Below are 20,981 nucleotides of genomic sequence, written 5' to 3'. Positions count from 1 at the left end.
AGGATGAATTCATACCATATAAGGATCAGCTAAATGAACTGGGAATATTTAGCTCAGAAAGGCAGCAATTGAGTATGTGATGTGATAATTGACTCCTCAGGTAGAAGAAGACCAGTCAAAGCAATAAACTATTGTTATATACCAACTATATGTCAAGCATTGTGATAAGTACTAGGATACAAAGAAAAGGAATAAGCAGTACTTACTCACAAAGCACTCATATTCTAAGAACCCAATTTTAACATAAAATCCAAAATCAAGAAATAGTGGGGGAAAGTGAGCAAATAGCAAAGAAAAATAAAAATAAAAAGAATTAAAATTTATTTTAAAAAGAAAGAAACAAACAGGCTTTCTTTTTTATACCTAATCTGAATTTTGGCTTCTTTGAGTCCATTTTGGATCTAAGGGGAAAAATTCATTCCTTCCTCGAATACAACATGGAACTTGTGGATTCCACTTGAGGAACAATTGTTGATGACCCATTCCTAGAGCTAGAATGAAAAGATATCCTTTAGCTTAAGCACATCCACATTGATGACCTAAGACCAAAGGAGTCTTAGAATCCAGAAGTCACACAATGGGCTACAGGCCTGGCATTGCAGCTGATAGAAAATAAGTAATAAAAGAATCTGTGCCATGATCTACAGGTATCATGACATTTCTTCCTCTTAACAAAGAGTCTGAAAAAGAGAATTATATTTTTGTTCTGACAATGGCAGAATCCAACTGTGACCCATCTGTCATCTCTAAGATGCTTAGACCAGGTTTTCTGGTAGTCTTTCTTTGAGGGGAACTGCTTTGTCCTTATCAACAGAATTGCCAGACACACAGTAAGTGCTTAATGAATATTTATTGTCTTACACTAATGGCATAACTGCAAATAGCAAGCAACAGGCCATTGGAGTCGTATTTGGTCTTAGTAATCGAGCTAATATTTACAATGCATTTAAAGTTAACATTAACTATCTCCTCTATAACATAATCTTAGATTCAGAGCTGAAACTTAGATCCTATCATAGTGAATTTGGCATCCCTTGACAACAGTTTGGATGTGGAATATGAAAGGTAGTGAGGGATCCAAGATCAATATTAAATTGCAAGCCTAAGGCATTGGGAGCATGGTGCTGCCATGTACCACAATAGAGAAGGTAGGAGGAAATGGATTTTAGGGGAAGGCACAGTAAGTTCTGTTCTAGACACATTGAATTTAAGATGAACTAGACATTTCAAAATTTCTGAAAGGTAGTTAGAGATGTAAAACTGGAAATCAGCAGAGAAAAAGAGAGAAGGAAAAGATTTCAGAATTATTAGCATGTAGATGATAATTAAATTCATTGTAGCTGATGAGATCCTAGTTTAGAGGAAGAAAAGAAAAGCACCTAGGACAGAACTCTGAAAGACATTTATTATTAGAGGACATGATTCAGAGGAAGGACCAGCAAAGGTGTCAGAGGAGTGGTCAGATCACTGAGAAGGAGAAGTGGCTTTCTTCACTAAATCACAACAACAGATATGTTATTTACTAAATGACATCATGTAGAGCCTCCCAAAGCACTCAAGTCTCTCTCCTTGTTCCATATAAATAGCACCTTGATCATGGAGCTCTGGAGTACTTTTTCCATCCTCCATTATTTAGATAAGTCTTTGTTAAATGCTTACTATGGGGCACAAGGAAAGGCCAAAGACAGTCCCTGTTCTTAAGGAGCTCACGGTCTAAAAATAGGAGAGACAATATGCAAACAACCATTTACAGTATCTGTGATACTGTATCTATGATAAATTAGACATATTCACTTTTGGATATCTCATCGCAAGGGTTAGGAAAGAGGTGTCTAGCAATCTAGAAAATCTGCATAAAATTATTTAACAGTACTCTGGTACTAGAGGAAAAGTCTGAATTATTATGCTATTAAAAATAAAATATATTGATGTTAAACAATACTATACATATATTTTATGTGTTTCTGTATTTCTAAATATTTTCTGTGTCATCTGCTAGCCTTTGCATGTCATCTGCAGCTTCCTCAAATCTCCCCCCAAAATTACCATTTAATTTCCTATGCTGATCTATGATATAGTGACGCTTAAATGGGGAAAGTTACAATGTGGAAGGCACAATTATAATCATGCTACTTCCTGTAAGGAAGAAGGCAGGAATTTTATAAGAGTTCCAAGAGACTCCAAGAGTTCCCAGAACTCCAAGAATGGCTATCCAGCATCTACAAACATATCAAATACTATGAATTTGGCTCATTTACTCTTAGATCTATGTACTATGTCAAAAACATATGCCCTGAGAATCTCTAATAATAATCTGTGTTTATAGCAATACATCTAGGACATGTTCCAACCAGATAGCAAATGTTTCCTCATTTAGAGTTATCTACATACTCCCTGACAAGAATTACAGCTTCTACTACCTTCCATGTAATAGTATTATTAATGGCTGAGTGTTAGAATCCTTATTAACTCTCTCCATAGGATGTTTGCTTCTTAAGGACTGTGTACACACCAAGTCATTGACTGGTGAAGAGCATGAGCTATGAAACCATGAGCTATGAAACAGAATGTTGTCCCTCCCCCAAGCATCTTATATTAACCTTATCCATCTTACCAAAAAGATATTTGCTCACTATCTCCTAGTCAAAAAGAGGAAGAAGAGGTTAATAACAAGGTCCCAAACAGTCCTACGGACAGTTATCATTGTGGAGATATAGGATTGTACCAATTCTTCAGGTAGAAATGGCTTATTTGCCATTTCTCCTTAATCCTTATTTCCCTTAGCTAATTCGTTATGTCCCATGATGAAAATCTTCATACCATAGGGCTCATATAATCCTAAAATCATCTATCGATAGATTCACCCCCCAAAATTAGTCTTTGATCATCAAGAACCACGAATGAAATTTGGTTTTGAATATATGGGATAGCCAGACTATTTAAACATAAAAAACACTGTTATAAAAGATGTTACTCAAGAAATTTTTTTTTAAAAAAAATAATAGCTAACAAAAAGACCATTTCAGATGAATAGTCTTCTGACAGGCAAATATTGCCTATGATAGTGATGCTGGAGAAGGTGACTTGAAAAAGAAAGATAAAGAGAGATGAATAGGAGGAGAGGAAATGAGGAGAGAAGAGGAAGGAAGAAGAGGTAAAAAGGAAGGGAAAGGGGAACAAGAGGAGAAGAGAATAAGGTAGGAGGGGAGGGGAGAGTGAAAGAAGAGGAGAAACAGACAGAGACAGAGAAAAAGTCACAGAGACCAAAAGAGAGAGGAAACAAGAAGGGGAAGAGAGACACAGAGAGAGGGACAGAGAGAGAGAGGGAAAGAGAAAGGAGAACAGAGAGAGACAAAGAAAGACAAAGAGAGACAGAGACACTTTAATAGTTTCTTAGAGTTACAGAAGGTAATCAAGTAGTCTTAGATTGACATAACATTAATGTCAGGGTGAAATCTAGAGCTTATCTGCTTCTGAGAAAATAAAATGTAGGGTCTAAATTGTTAACTTGACCAGTTTATTTTTTCTGGGGCTTGAGTTCTAAGAGAAGCCATTATTCTAAGAGTACTTAGATAGCAGTTACATATTTTGGATGACAAGCTATTGGCTCACTGAAGCAGTATGCTTTCGTGAGATGTATGTGAAGAATAGAAGAACTCAGTGATTTTAGATTAATAATTGAAGGATTGTGTTTGCTGGAACCATCCCAGGATTTGGGACAAATACTTGTCTGTGCTCACAAGCAGATGAGAACTAACGCATCATAAGTTAATGTTGGGTCATTCACAGAGAAGAGCCAGAATCTCAGGGCAAAGAGAATGATGAAAGGATTGATTTCAAAACTATTAAAACTAATTCTTGCTCTAGACTGCCATCTGTCGTTAAGAAGCTTTGGTTCAGATAAACAGTTAAAGAACTTGGTGGCAGAGGTCATAAAAATAACCATAAAAAAGCCAATGAGTTGGCTAATTTGTTTGAGAGCAAATACATTGAAGTCTTAGTCAAGTGTGGTCAGTATGCACGTAGAGGGCCTCCTCCAACCCAGATGTAATGTTCAATAAAGAACTTTTAGGGACAATTCCTAAAGGCAGAAAAATCATATCAAAGTTGACAAGCCAGAGTTGTGACATCCTGGTCACATGAGTGAGGAAAATCCATGGATCTCCTGGGCAGGTTTCTGTAAATGGGCTCACACTACCCCCATAGTTACTGAGTGTATTTGTGGAAGAGTATAACCCAAGTTAATTGTGCATTTGCTGACTTGATTATCTCTGCATTTGCTTTAATGTATGAGTACCAGAGATGTTATTACTATTGTTTTCCCCTTATCGCTAAATATATAATTTTGTTTAAGACCTAAAAGGGTCATCATTGGGAATGGTAGGTTTTATTTAAATGAAAGTTTATCACTGAGGAGCATGAAAACTTGGAAGAAGCAGCATATCTCCCCTCCCCCTACACACACACACACACACACACACACACACACACACACACACCACTACAGTCTTACTATGAGAGGATCTGAGTATAATCTTGAGGAAATTTAGATTTGCTAGCTCAAGGGCAGGTTGGAGTGAGTGAGCCAATTCTCTTGCCTCTCATTAGAAATGTGAGATGCTACAATATAGATCTACACACACACACACACACACACACACACACACACACACCAATTTCACAAATAATCCTGGACAAACCCCTCAAATGTAGCATCAGATCCCTATGGAACTATGTGATATCATGATACAAACTATGTTTACAATGTTATTTGGGAGCCCCACCCATAGACAAAATCCGATTGACCCAGGAAATCTTCATTAAAGGACATTTAATGAAAACATAATAGGTAAATTAAAGACAGTGAGTTAAATAGTAGTTTCCCACACTGACTGGATATGTGTAAAAAAATGAGAGTATCAGCTACTAATTAGCCTCCTGGTCTCAATATAAGAGATGGCACACAAGTCACTCACAAAGGGGTTATTTGCATCAAATTTTGATAATATCAGGCACAACAAGCCTTCTGGTACTGAATTTCCTACACTAGAAGAAGGTGTTGTTAGTAAGAATAGCATCACAAGATAATAGGATTTCAAAACTCATCTGTCGGACTTGAGCCACATTAGTATGATTTTTCCTCAATGTGCATGATTTCTCTTTTTGTATGTACTTTCACCTTTGAACTTGCCTTTTACTGACCTAGATTGCACTTCCACTACCATGAGAGCAGGACTTTAATTGGTACAGAGAATTGTAGGGGAAACTGCATCCATTGATCTCTACTGATACAGATCTGCAGCTCATCTACAGCTAATCTTGATAGAAAAGAATTTGGGAGCATGGAGAGTTTCACTGATTTGCCATCACATGACCAATATGCATCAGAAAGAAGACTTGAACTTGGGTCTTGATTCCAAGGCTAGTCCTCTAGATATTGATTCCAAGGCTAGCCCTCTAGACACTTCCTGATGCTTCTTATGTGAGCTGATTATATCTTTAACCACCATTAAATAATCAGTACAATATTAGTTTCATCTTCTTTAAGTGTGCGAAAACTAAACTTCAGAGAGTCGGTCATAGAAAGTTAATTTTCACAGAGACCTTAGTAAACTTCCAGTCTAAGTTAGATCATGAAATTTTTCCTGATTTCCCCCCAACAGCTAGTATTCTCCCTCCTGAAATACCTTGTAATTAAATAATTTGTATTTGTTTTCTTTACATTTATGCTGTATGCATATAGATATACATATTATGTAAATGTGTATATCTATACATAAATATATGTACACATGTACATGTGTCTACATGTATATGCAAGCTCTTGTTATGTTCCCAATTAGAATGCACACTTCCTGTCAGTAGGAATTATTTCATTCACTATATTTGTATAATCCACATTAATCCACAATCAATGGTTATTAGGTGTTTAATACATAATTGTTGACTGATTGATTGGGTTTATGTAGTAAAACTGTAGTCAATGTAGCACTGAGTTGGGTCAAATAATGAACAAATCCACTTCAGTTTAAAGGATTTCAGTTCTAGAATCAAAATGAAACTTCAAAGGACTCATTCATGAAAAAGAAGAGAAAGGGTATCTCTTTTCCTCCTCCTCTGCCCCATTCACTCACTTTCCAAATACTGACCCTGACAACAGAGATTCTCCACATGTATGAAGTAACACATCCAGTCACAGTATTACTCACTAGAGGCAAGGCTGTTTCAGAGAGTGTGACTTTGTGGAAGACAAAAATATCAACTCTGGAGCCTACAAAAGTATGAACCACCAAATACCAGCAGAGAGCTATATCCTAATGGAACTTTAGGAGGACTGTAGGGGGGAAAAAAGATTTCAGTATCTGGCCATTGTGAGTTACTTCTTTATCACAAGTGTTCTTTATAGAATAGGTACTATAGATATGATATGTGATAATATGATATGATCTTATTGTATTATATGATATAACATGATATGATATATCTAATGTATAATAAGCATTTAGTAAAATTTTTAGTTGATTGAATGATTGGGTTACATTAAAAATCCTAGAGCAGTGGTTCTCAAACTCTTTTTCTCCATATCTTTATGGTATTAACAACTATTGAGAATATGTCCAAAGAGTTTTTTTGTTTATATGGGTTACATAATAGATATTTATCATAAATAGAAAAAAAACTAATTTTGAATTTGTAGACCCTCTGAAAGGATTTCAGAGACCCCCCAGGATTCACTGCACCACACTTTGAGAACCACTGTCCTGGAGAATCAAATATAAAATAAATTAAAGAAATTCTACTAATTAAAAAGTCATTAATTATTCATGATTGGGTTATAAATATCATTAGAAGAGTTAAACTACCAAAGTTTATCGTTATTTAGTGTAAAAATTTAGTGAGATTTAGTGATATAGATTTAGTTAGTGCCAGACCAATCAAACCACCAAGAGTCTATCATTTGGAAGTAATTTAGATAACACTAAAGTTCATATGGAGGAACAAATATTCAAAAATCTCAAAGGAAATAATGAAAAAAGTCAAAGTTGTGGAGACCCAATAGTACATATTCTCATATTATTCTATAATGCAATAATTATCACAACTATTTTTGACTGGTTAAAAAGAAAAAAAAAAAGATCATCAATAGAATAAATTGGATAATCAGTAGCATACTGCCACTATTTTGTGCAGTCCCATATCTCCTCACAACTCAATTATTACATAAGGCTAACAGTGGCTCTATCTGCCTCAAGTCTCTTTCCACTCGAAGTCATCCTTTATTCAATCACTAAAGTGATTTTCTCAAAATGTATTTTTAAGAATGCATGTCACCCTCTACTCAATAAACTTCAAGGGCTCCCTGTTGCTCAGATACAAAATCCTCTGTTTGGCATTCAAAGCCCTTCATAAATGGCACTCTTCCTACCTTTCCAATCATCTTCACACTTGCATTCAGTGACATTGATTCAAGATTATTCCACCAACAAAATGCACATCCTCTCCCCTTCAGGCATTTTTTTCTATCTCCCACTGGAATGTTCTCCTTCCACCTTTTCATTAGTATCTTCCTTTGTCTACTTTGAAATCCTAACTAAAATCCCACTTTCTACAGGAAGGCTTCCCAAACCCTCTTAACTCCAGTACCTTCCCTGTGTTATTTATATTTATTTGTATGTTCTCTCTCCCAGTTTTTGCAAGGTCCTTAAGGACCAAGACTGTTTTTGTCTTTTTTGTACACCTAGTATTTAGCACAATGTCTGTGAGGGAGAAGCTGCTCATGGAATGTTTATTGCTTGATTATTTGGAATCAGAATACCTGAATTCAAATCTTGCATTGGATAGTTACTGCTGTGGGACCCTGAGTAAGTCATCTTGCTGAATACCTCAAATTTCTTTCAACTAAAAATGGATATAGTAACAACTACCCAAGAGGCTTGTTGTGAGACTGAAATGGGATAATATTTGTAAAAGAATTAGCACAAGGTCTGGTATATAATAGATAGTATTTAATGTTTATTACCTTCCCTTACCTCCCTTCTCATACAGACTTATAAACTATTTAATAAGGTAGAACTCAGGGCTATGAGCTTCTACAATTCATGAAAAGTTACTTAGAAAATTGAAAAGTGATCTGATAGCAATTTAGGCTATGATCTTACACCATATTCCAAAATTTAAAAAAACGCACCTTAAATGCAAGGATAACCTAAATATACAGCGGAGAGAAAAGAAGGGAAAGACAGGGAAGAAGAGGAAGAGGAAGAGATTGAAGGCAGGGAAAAGGAAGAACAAAAATGAGGAGGAGAAGGGCAAGGGCAAAGAGAACGAAGAGGAGGAAGAGAAAGATTAGAGTTGAAAGGAAAGAAATGCCTCACAAGTAATTAGAAGTATATCTTTAACTAAACAAGAAAAAGATTAAAAAGGAATATAAAATGAATAATTTTGATGGCACCAAAATGAAAAGATTATGAGGAAGCAAAGTCAATGCAAAGATAACTTTGAAAAAAGTAAATAAACACAATATTAAAGGAATTGATATAAATGTATAAGAACAAATGCCATTTTCCAAGAGATGTGTTCAAAGGATATGAAAAAGAAATGCAAGCTAGCAATCTATTTAAAGGTATAAATGACTAATAATGTTGGTTGGCCTTCATTCTCAGAGAACCAAAATGACATCACGACACTAGAATTAGTGTGTCTGACTGGCTGATCAGACCAAGATGATCTCAGAATGCTCTGCCACAAGTTGAACACAAATAGTTCCTATGAACATTTAGGTTGGCTTCTCAGTTTTGTGCATCTTGTGTTTCCTTTAGGCTAATTCAATTCTGCTTTGCTCATAGAGCATAGCACTTTCTCTGAGGAGGGCAAGCCATGCTGGACGGTCCTGTGTTAGTGTCTCCCATGTCATACAATTGATTCTAAAGTTCTTAAGAGAGACCTTGAGAGTCTTGTAACCACTCTTCCTGACTACCTTGTGAGCACTTGCTATGTGAGGTCTCTAAAAAAAAAATTTTTTGACAAGGTAAATTAAAGCAAATCCATTTCACATTTATGAGATTACCCAAGATGACAAAAAAATAATAATAAATGAAATGGACAATGTGTGAAGAGGCTATAGGAAAAGTGACACACTCTAAAGACAGCCATTCACTGTGGGTGAAATTCTGAATTGATCCAACCATTCTGGAATGCAATTTGAAGGGATGAACAACAATTCATTAAGCTCTATATACCCATTGCCTGCGAAATACCATTAAGAGGTATATTCCACAAACAAGTCAAAGATAGAGGGAAAGGTTCCATATGTAATCAAAAACTTACAGCAGCACTGTCTGTTGTAGCAAAAAACTGGAAACTAAAGGGGTGACCTAATTCATCTGGAGAACAACTGAACAAATGGTGGCATGTGACTGTTGGAGAAAATAATCACATCACTCACAAACAATGCCTATTAAAGAATCAGAGAAATGAGTTCATATAAAATCAGCTTACTTTTTTATGTGGAAATGTCTGTGTTTCTTAAGTAGCTTACGTTCATAATCAAAACAATAGATTTTTTCAGAACAAAGAAAGGACTAGACTTGTAAAAACACGACTGAAATTTGAATTATGAGTCTATCTGTTACTATAACATCTTCCAGGAAAACACAGACATTTATCAAAAATTTTTGACTGATTGCTATTTAAGTGACCACAAGTGAGTCAATAAACCTCAGTTTACCCAACTATAAAAATGAAAATGATATTATTGTATTGGCACTGCCTCCAAAGGTAATAATGAGGAATATGTTTTAAAAATCTTAAAAGACCATGTTAATGTGATTTGTGATTGTGATTATTATTCCTGCACAATGTTTAAGTAATTTGAAAATAGCACTGAGGTTCCTCTGGGAAGCTCAGCTCCAAGTCTTCAGAAAAGTAACTAATGATGACTATTTCACCTGAGCTTTCATCATCTCCTGGGACCAGAGAACCCAAGAGGACAGATCCCAATACTATCGTGTGGGTCTATGGGTGCTTGCATTTAGAGCACCTGAAGAGATGTCGTCTTAGGATATCAGTCAGCCTGTATCTGGAGGAAGACCCCAGAATGAGATGTTAATGAGATTAACATTTTCCGGTGATTTCCAATGAAATGTGGATGTTTAATATCTTGGAAGGGAACAAGAGCCTGGAGAATGGATCAGTGTCAGAGAAACAGAGGAAGTGGTCCTGGGGCTGAGCAGAATTCTCTCACCTCCAGCAAAGGCACAGTGAAAAGAGAGTAGGAGGCACTGCTGAGAGGTGAGTGAGTAAGACTTTCATCATTGCTGAGTTACCAACTGACCTTCTGGGGAATGGATGCACCTCATCTGGGAGTTACAGCTCTTAGAATTTACAACTAAAGCATCCTTACAGGGTTTCTAGTCCATTCCCTTCATTTCACGGAAAGGAACCAAGGTGCCTCAGTGTACAGAGTATTGGACCTGGACTTGACAGAAATTTTGACGTCACACCCTTACTAACAGTGTGACTCAATCTTATCAGCCTCAGTTATCTCGTTTGTAAAATGGAGGTAATGTAATAGCATCTACCTCCCAAGATGGTTGTAAATTTAATGTGAAGAAGTTTTTTTCAAACAATATGGTAGAAAAGAGGGAAGAAGTGAACAAGAATTTATATAGCACTTACTATGTGCCAATGTTATTCATTTTTATAATCATAAATATAAATACTGTGAATTATAATTCTATATTATAATTATTTATAATTATGATCACATATTTATATATTATATGTTATATGTAAACATATATAATATAACTAATAATATCACAACATAAATATTCATTAAGCACTAAAGCATTAAAAAATCTTAAAGAGGGGCTACTCTTAAGAACTCTCAAGATCCTTTGAGCTCTAAATCCTACACAATAATATGTACAAAACATGATGCCAGGGTCAGGGACTTAAAGATTAAAAAAAAAAATAGAACCCTGTCTTTAAGGGAATTTTAATTCTGACATGGTTTAGAGGAAACCCAGATATATCTGTTAATCAATAAATATTAATTAAGCACCTACTATCCTCCAGGCACAGATTAGTAATGGAAGGTAATAGATAAGGAAAAGCAAATGTGAGTTGCAGATAAAATAATCTAGGAAAATTTGAGAAGGGAGAATATAACTTTCAGCCTGGGATGCTAGGGTTGGATTCACAGAGGAGGTGTTATCTGAGCTATGAATAGTAGAAACATAAGGATGCTGAAAGATGATATGAGAAAGCATTTCACTTCAGGCATCAGAGGCTTATGTATCTATATGGAGGGGGAAGATGGGAGTCTAAGTTTAGGGAACAACCAATAGCCCTATTTGTCTGGGATGTCGAGTGAGTTCAGGGGATTCATGTGAAATAGAACTGGAAAGCTAGTGTGGAGCTTGAGCCTATAATTCCAGGCTGAGAAGTTATCGTATCTATCAGATAAAACCAAGAGGGATGACTGAGCAGACAAGTGAGATTATGGGACCTGGACCTTCGACAGGAGTCCTGGCAGCTGGATAGAAAACAGTTTGGAGAAGCTAAGTGTGGAGAGCAAAGGGAACCATTAGCATCCAGTCTGAATAGGGACCTTCACTACATCAGTGGGGTGACTGCGTGATAGAAAAGAGAGGAGAGACAAAGAAAGGTTCTAGACATAACATGAACAGAAATCAACAATTTATTGGATATAAGACATGAGGGAATGGGAAAATCCAAGAGTATCTTATGTGAATGATGAGGAGGATTGGGATGCCATCAACAGGAAGAGAGAAGTTGGGAGGAAGGATAGGCTTGGCGGGGAGCTGAGCCAAGATGAAGACTGGGATCATAGAGTCCTGGTATTAGAACTAGAAAAGATTGCAAATCCTTCCAGTCCTATGCTTTTATTTTTCAGATAAGGAAATGAAGACCCAGAAAAGTAACAAACAGCTAAGTAGGTATTTGACCCCATCTAGACACTGCTCTGCTGCCTACAAACACTTTTTACCTAACTTTTTATGTCACTAACCTCTCTAAGTCCACCTATTTCAGGATTGTAACTGGTGTAAATACATTTGGGATCTGGATCTTGAAAACAAAGAGCAATAAAATGATAGATCTATGGCAGCAGTAGGGTGACTGTTAGATTTTGGATACAGCTACTAAAGGCTGGTTAGCCTGAGGCTGGATCAGCAGTTGTGAGGGAATGGTGACTAGCAGCCTGACCATGGCAATCTTTCCATAAGTACAACCACTAGGACCAAGTCCAGATCATAAGTGAGGAAAGGGCAGGTCTGCAGGTCCCATCCAATAATGATTTTAGGGGTCTGCACTCTTATTCAAACACACCCTCCTTCCATCTCTTTGTTGGTATTGAGCAGAACCTAAATGTTGGGCTTCTTCCCTGGGAATAGCCTTCTAAGCCAAGTCCAAGGCACAAGGAAACTCCCTCATTGTTTTCCAGATCTCCTTTGTTTCTTACATAGAAGGGTGCTATCCACCATGATTTCCTCCCATCTCTAATTGGCTTTTTTCATTCTAAAAGTTAAACCCTCCCACAAAGGAGAAAAGGAAGATTTTTCAATATCGGATGGTACAGAGATTCTATTAACAATTCTGATCAAGGAGAACAGAAACATCCTGAGGAAATGACCCATGATCAAAATAAATAAATGCATCACTTCTTAGGGGGACTACATTGAAACAAGGAGATCTAATGGCACTGTATAATTTGGGGTATATTTACCCCCCAAAAGGCATTTCTAAATCTGGGGTAGTGAAGTGTCAGAGTAGATAGAACACCAAGCTCAGAGTCAGAAGGGCATCTTCCTGAGTTCAAATCTAGCCTAACCCATTTACTTGCCAACTCATTTTTAATCTCTATCTCAATTTTTTCATCTACAAAATGGGGTTAATAACCACACTTTGCCTCCTGAGGTTATTATTAGGATCATTCTACATAGTATGTGTAAAGAGCCTTGCAAAGTTAAAGCATCATACAGATTCTGGTTTATCACTGGTGATTTGGACATGGACAATGTGAATATTTGATTTGCTTGACTCTGAATATTTTATGAAAAATCTTACTTGGATTTGATTTCCAAATAGATTCAGAAGCATAGAAAGGTAATCAGGTAAACTGATACAAGGAACTTAAAGTTTACATGTTTACACTCCTACATGGGAGGATGATACTTGTAATTCATTATTGAATTACAATAATAACAATAAAAACAATAATGAATTATATTTCTCATTATTATGGCAATTTGAAGGAGTATAAGTATACATATACAGAGGGCACATGTGTGAGTTGAATATGAAGGCATAATATCTTTAAAATGATAAAAATTAAGGGGTCGGAGGAATATATTAGGAGAAAAGAAAGGGGAACAGTGGAATGTGTCAATTATCTGCAATAAAAAAGGAGACAAGAAAAGACTTTTTAAAGTGGAGAAAAAAGGGGGATGAGAGGGTAAGTGAACCTTATTCTCATCAGAATTGGCTTAAAGAGGAAATAACATACACACTCAATATGAGTACAGAAATCTGTCTTACCCTGAAGGAAAGTAGGAGTGGAATAGAATACAAGAAGAGGGGAGGATGTTAAAAGAGAGGGCATAATATAGGAGGGAGTGGTCAGGAACAAAACACTTTTGAGGAGGGACAGGGCGAAAGAAGAGAGAGAATAGAACAAATGAGGGAAAATACACTTAACTATTGTAATTGTAAAAAGAATTTTGAAGCAAATTTCTCTAATATGTCTTCATTTCTCAAATATAGAAAAAACTGAGTCAACTTTATAAAAAAAATATGAGTCATGCCACAATTGATAAATGATCCAAAAATATGATCTCTGCACAAAGCCCTATAAATTTATGCATATCCTTTGACCAAACAATATCACTACAAGGCATAAATACCAAAAGAGATTAAAACAAAAAACAGAAAGGGACCTAGGCTTATAAAAATATTTGCAGTAGCTCTTTTTCTCAGGGCAAAAAAAAAAAAAAAAAAAAAAAAGGAAATTGAGGGAGTACTCATCAAATGGCTGAAGAAATCGGGGTATGTAATTGTCATGGAATATTATTGTTCTATGGGAAATAATAAGCAGGATGCTCTCAGGGAAAAAAAGCTGGAAAGTTCTCCATGAACTCAAGCAAAAGTGAAATGTGCTGCATACAAAGTAATAGCGATGTTCTAGGATGACCAATGGTAAATGACTTTACTATTCTCTGCAGTACAATGATCCACGACTACTTTGAAGACTATCCTATCCATACCGAAAGAAAAAACTGAATGTGTTTGAATACAAATTGAAGCATTCTGTCTCTCTCTGTCTCCCTGTTTGTATGTCTTTTAACTTTATTTTTCTTGAGGATTTTTTTAATTATTTTTACAACATTTTACATATGTAAACATGTTTACAACATATTTTTACAACATGACTTTTATGGAAATATTTTGCGTAACTTCACATGTGGTTTCTTACTTGGGGACTGGAGGTGGGGATAAGGGAGAGACTCTGAAAAGTTTTAAAAACAAATATAAAAATTGTTTTAAATGCAACTGGGGAAAATATAAATTAAATATATTTTTAAAAATAAAGACCTTCCTTGAAACAGAAAAAAAAAAATCTAAAAAAGCCTATTTGTTTTTTCTTTAAATTTAGAAGTAGTTTGGGAAGGATGGGAAATAATTGCTTATCAATTGATTTTTTAAAACTAAAGAATAGCCTGCATTTGATAATGGGAGTTAGAACTAGGAAGGGCCTTAAAGGTCCTTTAGTCCGACTCCTTCATTTTATAGGTATGACTGCAAAAGGTGCTAAGAAGCGTACTTTTTCCAGTCAGAAAGAGAGGGTGAATGAATAGACTCACTAGGATCTGTGTAAGGAAACAGATGTGTTGGAGTGTATTGAGAAGGAGGAAGAAGGGGAAGAGTTGATTAAACAGGACTTGGCTTCCTCTCTATAATAGAGGGCAGCTGGATCTTTGATTTGCTACCTGATCCACTTAGGTAGGGAGTGATGTGCTTGGATATAACTTCCTGCCTTCAAGTCTGTCTATCTCACAAAACTGTTGGAACTTGGTGAATTTCAACACTCTCCACTTTCTCTACCTTTCTCAAGAAGATAGTATTCATTAAATTCTCAGTACAATGCCTGGAACACAATAGGCACTAAATAAGCACTTATTCCATTCATCCTTCCTTCTCCTTCCCTTTCTTATTTATCTTTGTTACAAGAAAAGGCTCACCAGGCAGGAGAGAACATGGTTACATTCATAAATGAAGTTGATATAAAAATGAAATATCAACAAAAATTAAAAAATAAATTACCACAGTAGGAAACAAAAGGCTATTTTCATTCACGGTCATGAATGCCTATAATTTTATCTTTGTCCTTTTTGTCTCTTTCATCTGCAGATCTTATACTAATCATGACCCAAGAAAATGGTACCAAAGTGACTGAATTCATTCTGCTAGGGTTTTTGGTTCAGCAAGAGGTACAGTACGCTCTTTTCCTTGGGTTTCTCATCATCTACTTAACATCTGTAATGGGCAATGCCGGCATGATCCTACTCATCAACATCGATTCCCGCCTTCACACCCCCATGTACTTTTTCCTTCAACATCTGTCCTTTGTTGACCTGTGCTATACCTCTGCGATCACTCCCAAGATGTTACTGAACTTCCTGGTATCTGATAAATCGATCTCGTTCTCAGGATGTGTGTTACAATTGGAGGTTTATGGAACATTTGCCGTCACCGAATGTTACCTTCTTGCTGTCATGGCCATAGATCGATATGTGGCCATCTGTAAACCTCTACGTTATCCAGTGATCATGTCCCGAAGAACCTGCTTCCAGATGGTGGCTGGATCCTATTTCATGGGTTCTGTGACTGCCTCCAGTCAGATTGCCTTTCTCTTTTCCCTGTCCTTCTGTAACTCCAATGTAATTAATCACTTTTTCTGTGATGCTCCACCAATCCTTGCCCTTTCTTGCTCCACAGTTGATGTGAATATCATGATGCTAATTATCATTTCAGGGATCACCGTGTCAACCATTATGATTGTTGTCTTCTTCTCCTATATGAACATCCTGTCTGCCATCTTGAAAATGAACTCTGCCACAGGGAGATACAAGGCTTTCTCTACTTGTGCTTCCCACTTGACAGCTGTCACCATTTTATATGGGACTCTCCTTTACATGTATTTGCAACCTTCTTCCAATGAGTCTCAGGAGAACAATAAAATAGCCTCTGTATTTTATGGGGTCATCATCCCCTTGCTGAACCCTCTAATCTACAGCTTAAGAAATAAGGCTGTCAAAGAGGCAGCAAAACTTCTGGGGAAATGTTGTTCATGATTCAGGTATTCTGTTTCCAATATTTCAATTCTGAGAAGCAAATAATATCCTGCCTCTTTTCTTTAAGAGTTAGGCAACATTTCAACTTGGGGAATGTGACAAATTAGGAGCAAAAGTTCAAAGATCTATACAGAATTAGCCTTCCAATACCCTATAAAATTAACTATAGAATTTCAAAATTCTTAATATATAATAATGATCCATAATAATGAATAATTTTATTGATATCTTTAATGGTGATGGTGCTGGATTTTTTATGTATTACTAAAATGCTTTTACATTTTTTAAGGGGTGGGGGACTTAAGACACTGTATTTCAATGTAGAAAACTCCCACCAGAGAAATTGTCTCCAGTGTCCTCCTCTGCTGCAGAAGACCAACTTGTGACACAGACATATTAGGCAGTAATAGTATGGTAGAGTTTCTGGGGAACACGGAGTCATTTATTACCTTACTCATGATTTACCCACTCAAATGAAACGTATCAAAAACAAGACTTAAGTGCAGATCTTCCTCACTATGACCAAAAACCTCTTATATGATACATTTAGATCTGGTGAAAAATTCTATTAGGTGGCTAATTTAATATTATTTTCTCTACTTTTTTATAAGTAAGGAAATTAAGAAATGAAATATCAATAAAAATAAAATGATTTTGTAAGGTTATAGAAAGTTAAATCTGGCAAGGATCTTAGTCATGGACTCTTCATTTTACAAAGATAGAATTTAGTTCCAAAGAGAGGAAATTGCTCATCTAAGAAAATGAAGCTAACTTAGGTTAGCAAAGTTTGACTACCAAGATCCGAGGAAAATAAAAAGCAGCATGGTACCAGAATACTGCAGAATGTCCATTCGTGCTATGAGAGGAGCTGCATGATGCACTCAAAAACATAAATTATAAGGGTTAAATGAGGAATTGAATTGTCAACACTGCTGGCCACTCAAGCTAAAATGAATGAAAAGATGTTAAGCTTTGATATAGCTAAAAAGTAATATATTTTGATTATTCACTAGTTATAACAAGGTCTTGATACCTCCTTGAATTAATCAAATACATTTCAATTGGACAATGAGAAGTCTCTTCTGAGAGTCATTCCCCATGGATCTTGTCCAAAAAAGAGTAGCTAATTCAGAGCTGAGAAGAGAGGTTTTTGAGATTCTGACCCCAGATGTGAAGAACTACAGCCATCAACAGCTGAGAAAGAGAGTATCTGGAGGATGGACAAAGAGAAGGTTAGACAAAGTTATGACAGAAAAGGGAAGGCTTATGAAGGGCCATCAGGTCTATAGGCATCTTGAGCAAAAGATTTGGTCTGACTTCTCAAGGACACCTACCTCCTCCTGAACACAGAGAAGTTCCAAGAAAAACTCTGCTTTTTTCTCCATTTCCCCTCCCAAAGTCTATATATTAAGAGATATTCTATAATAATCTTCTAATTGTTTGCCCAAAACACTTTCAGAAACATTAATTTTGCCTCATCTTCAAGGAGGACAGAGATAAATCTAATTGTCAAACTGGTATTCATAACTGTTCATTTAATATAATCTCTTTAAGGTAACAGAAGGGCAGTTATATGTGCAGTAGACAGAGCACAGAACCTGGAGTCATGTTTAAATCCAGTCTCAAACAATTTCTAGTTATATAATCCTGAGCAAATCACTTCACCCTGTTTGCCTCAGTTTCTTCCTCTGTAAAAGACCTGGGAAAGGAAATGGCAAATCTCTCCATTACCTTTGCAAGAAAACTCCAAATGCAGACCCAAAGAGTTGGACACAACTGAAATGATTAAATAGCAACAATAATAAAGACAACAGAAAAGGAACCCACATGGATTTGTTACTGCTGCTAGGCTTAAGATAAGTTAATTATTGCAATGTCACCTAAGTCACAAGACTTCCTTCACTAAAATATGGCCCATTCAGGGCAATGTCCTTTAGCTTGGTGCAGCCTTCTGAGTTTAGTAGGAGAATCAGGAAGTTACAGGGGATAATAATGAGTAAGAAATTTTTGCAAATCATCTTTATTGATAGAAATGCAAGCTCTAATGGTGTGAGTGTTTAAGAAATGTTTGTTGCATGAAATTGATCTAGATAACTGATCAACGGCCATAGAGATATCATAGAGAACATCTCGAGTTGGAAGGTTCATAGACCCAATTTATTACAACATCCTCTTTGAACATATGAAGAAAACTGAGGCAAGGAGATAAAGTAATTTCTCTAATGTTACATGGGCAGTAAGGACAGAGCCAGCATGCAAATCTATGCCTTCAGACCAAGTTTGGAATTCTTTCAACTGCACTAAAATATCAAGAGAGCCAATGTGGCTCCAGCACTGATGCTAGTGGCCCTTATGGAGAAATAAATGGATTCCAGTGCCCCTTTTATTTATATTTCACTTTGGATGCCTACTGGAGATTACATCTAAAGACACAAGCAAACAAATAAAAAGATTTAGTGCAGTTGAAAGAATTCCAAACTTTCCCAGGTCTTTTGGTTGGAAAGAGGTGACTTTAATTCAGGTGATTACTGGGGCAAAAATCCCTTGGGGGAAAATGGAGTAGCCCTCATAGTCAATAAAAAGTGAGCAAGAAGAATAAGTACTTGGATATTGTAATGGGCTTGAAACTCTTGAGGATGCACTGAGGTCAAGACAGCCAAGCACTTAAGGCTAACTACCGATTGGGCATATGCTTGGAAAATGGCCCTTCCCACTATCCTGTGCTGGCTAGATGATTGGTGTATACAGAGAATTGTAGGAGGGACTAGGGGGTGGAGTAAGACTAGCCAGATTCACTTTGGCGGTAGACGAGAAAGAAGAAAGGTCGCGGAGATTCTGCTTCCATCCAATTCAATCCTACTTCTAAAGACCAAGAATAAAGATTAAGGACTTTTGCTTATCCCGACTCCAGCTGATTCTAAGGTATCCAAGGTACTAACCTGGTCATCACAGGATATAATCTCAAAATGCCAGAATGATAAATGTTCAAATCCAAGGCAAACCATTCAACATCACAGTAATACAAGCTTATCCTCCAAAATAGGACTGAAAATAGACATTCTCCACTAATGCCGATGTCCAAAGTTAATCAATTTTAGGAAGAGCTACAACTTATTCAATAAATAACACCCCCAAATCCTACATTCATCATAAAGAACTAGAATGCTAAAGTATGAAATTAAAAGATAATTGGATTAACAGGCATCACAGATAATCAATAGAGACATCAAATTAATTAAATACTTTGCAGCCAAAGCTAGAGAAGACCATGCAATCACTTCTTATCGCAAAATCCATACTTAAATTGCAGAAAGTAGGGGGAACCCTCAGATCTTATAGGTATGACCTAAATAATATCCCTACTAAGAGATCTAAAAAGGAAATGATGGATCATCTCCAAAAGTCATAGATCTCGGGATCTGCTACTGAAATGGAACTCTATCCCCTTGATTTTAAGAGAAAGAAACCTGAAACACAAAAAAGTTTATTCAAATTCAGAAATGTTTATTGAATGACAGAAAGAGGAGTCCTAAATGAAAGATCCTTTCTGTCTCTTAAAGCTGATTCTACAGCCTAGGATATGCAAAGTGTGCTGCCTCATGTGGGGAGACAAAGATTGAGAACAGATCTTAACCTTACAAAGTATTCATTCAATTGCCAAGGTGGTGATGTGGGGGTAAGCCATATGTAAAAATAAGGACATAGACACTGGGTAATAGCTGGAGGCAAAGCAGAAATCAAAAGATATTGTTATGGAAAAAAATCTAAGAACAGGGAAAACACATTCATTTGGTGATATCAAAAGCAGAGAGTGGTATATGAGCTAATTCTTGAAAAAATAGATTCACAAAGATGAGGTTAGCACCAGGGTGCATTATAAACTCCACAGGCTTGTGAGCTTCTTCATATTCATGGAGTAGAAGTGGTGGATTTGGTGGAAAATTAGCAGTCCAGTGTGGCTATAACGCAAGCTCTGTGATGGAGAGTAATATCAAAAAAACAGTGTGAAAATGTAGGTTGGAACTAGGTCCTCATATATCAGACAGAGTTTGTAATTTATTCTCTGGCAATAAGTAGTTATAGGATGTTTTTGAGGAAAGGAGTGGCCTTGTGAAACCTATGTCTGGGGCAGATTATTTTGACAGCTAAATGAAGGATAGATCAAGAAAGGGAGATAACTTGAAGTAGAGAGTTTCATTGGGAGGTTATTACAATAGTGGGGGGTAGAGGTGCACAGGGCTTACTGAGATTGTTTTGTGAGGAGACAGAAGAGGTAACAAAGAGAAGTTGACTTAACAGTAGAATTGGCAGCAGTTGATGGTTTATTTGGATAATTTGGATATGAGAAAGAGAGAATTACAGACTACAATGAAACGCTGAGCCTGGGGAAGAGGCTGCTGCCCATGAGGTATCATCAACAGAAGCAAAGATTTCAGGAGGAGAAAAGAAAAGAATGGAGATTCAAATGTGGCTGGATTAGGCACCAAGACCTCTGAGAAGACTGATAATTAGAAGTCTTTCATCTTGGGGGAAAAGTATTATCAAAATCCGTAAGTGAATAGGAAAGGGGAGGATCTAAGGGCCTGGGAAGGGTATAAGTGAGCA

The 20,981-nt window shown here is 36.5% G+C and overlaps 1 protein-coding gene across 1 annotated transcript; it reads left to right on the top strand.

The window, feature by feature from the left end:
• The first annotated feature begins 15,446 nt into the window (after positions 1–15,446).
• Positions 15,447–16,376, top strand: LOC100927116 (olfactory receptor 5AK2-like). The gene has a single exon (XM_012552680.1). The coding sequence runs from the start codon at positions 15,447–15,449 to the stop codon at positions 16,374–16,376; it is 930 nt and encodes a 309-aa protein (XP_012408134.1).
• Positions 16,377–20,981: the final 4,605 nt, after the last annotated feature.

Source organism: Sarcophilus harrisii, chromosome 6, assembly GCF_902635505.1.
Source record: "Sarcophilus harrisii chromosome 6, mSarHar1.11, whole genome shotgun sequence".
NCBI lineage: Eukaryota > Metazoa > Chordata > Mammalia > Dasyuromorphia > Dasyuridae > Sarcophilus > Sarcophilus harrisii.
The sequence above is the reverse complement of the archived record's forward strand: the minus strand, read 5'-3'. Positions and strand labels throughout refer to the sequence as shown.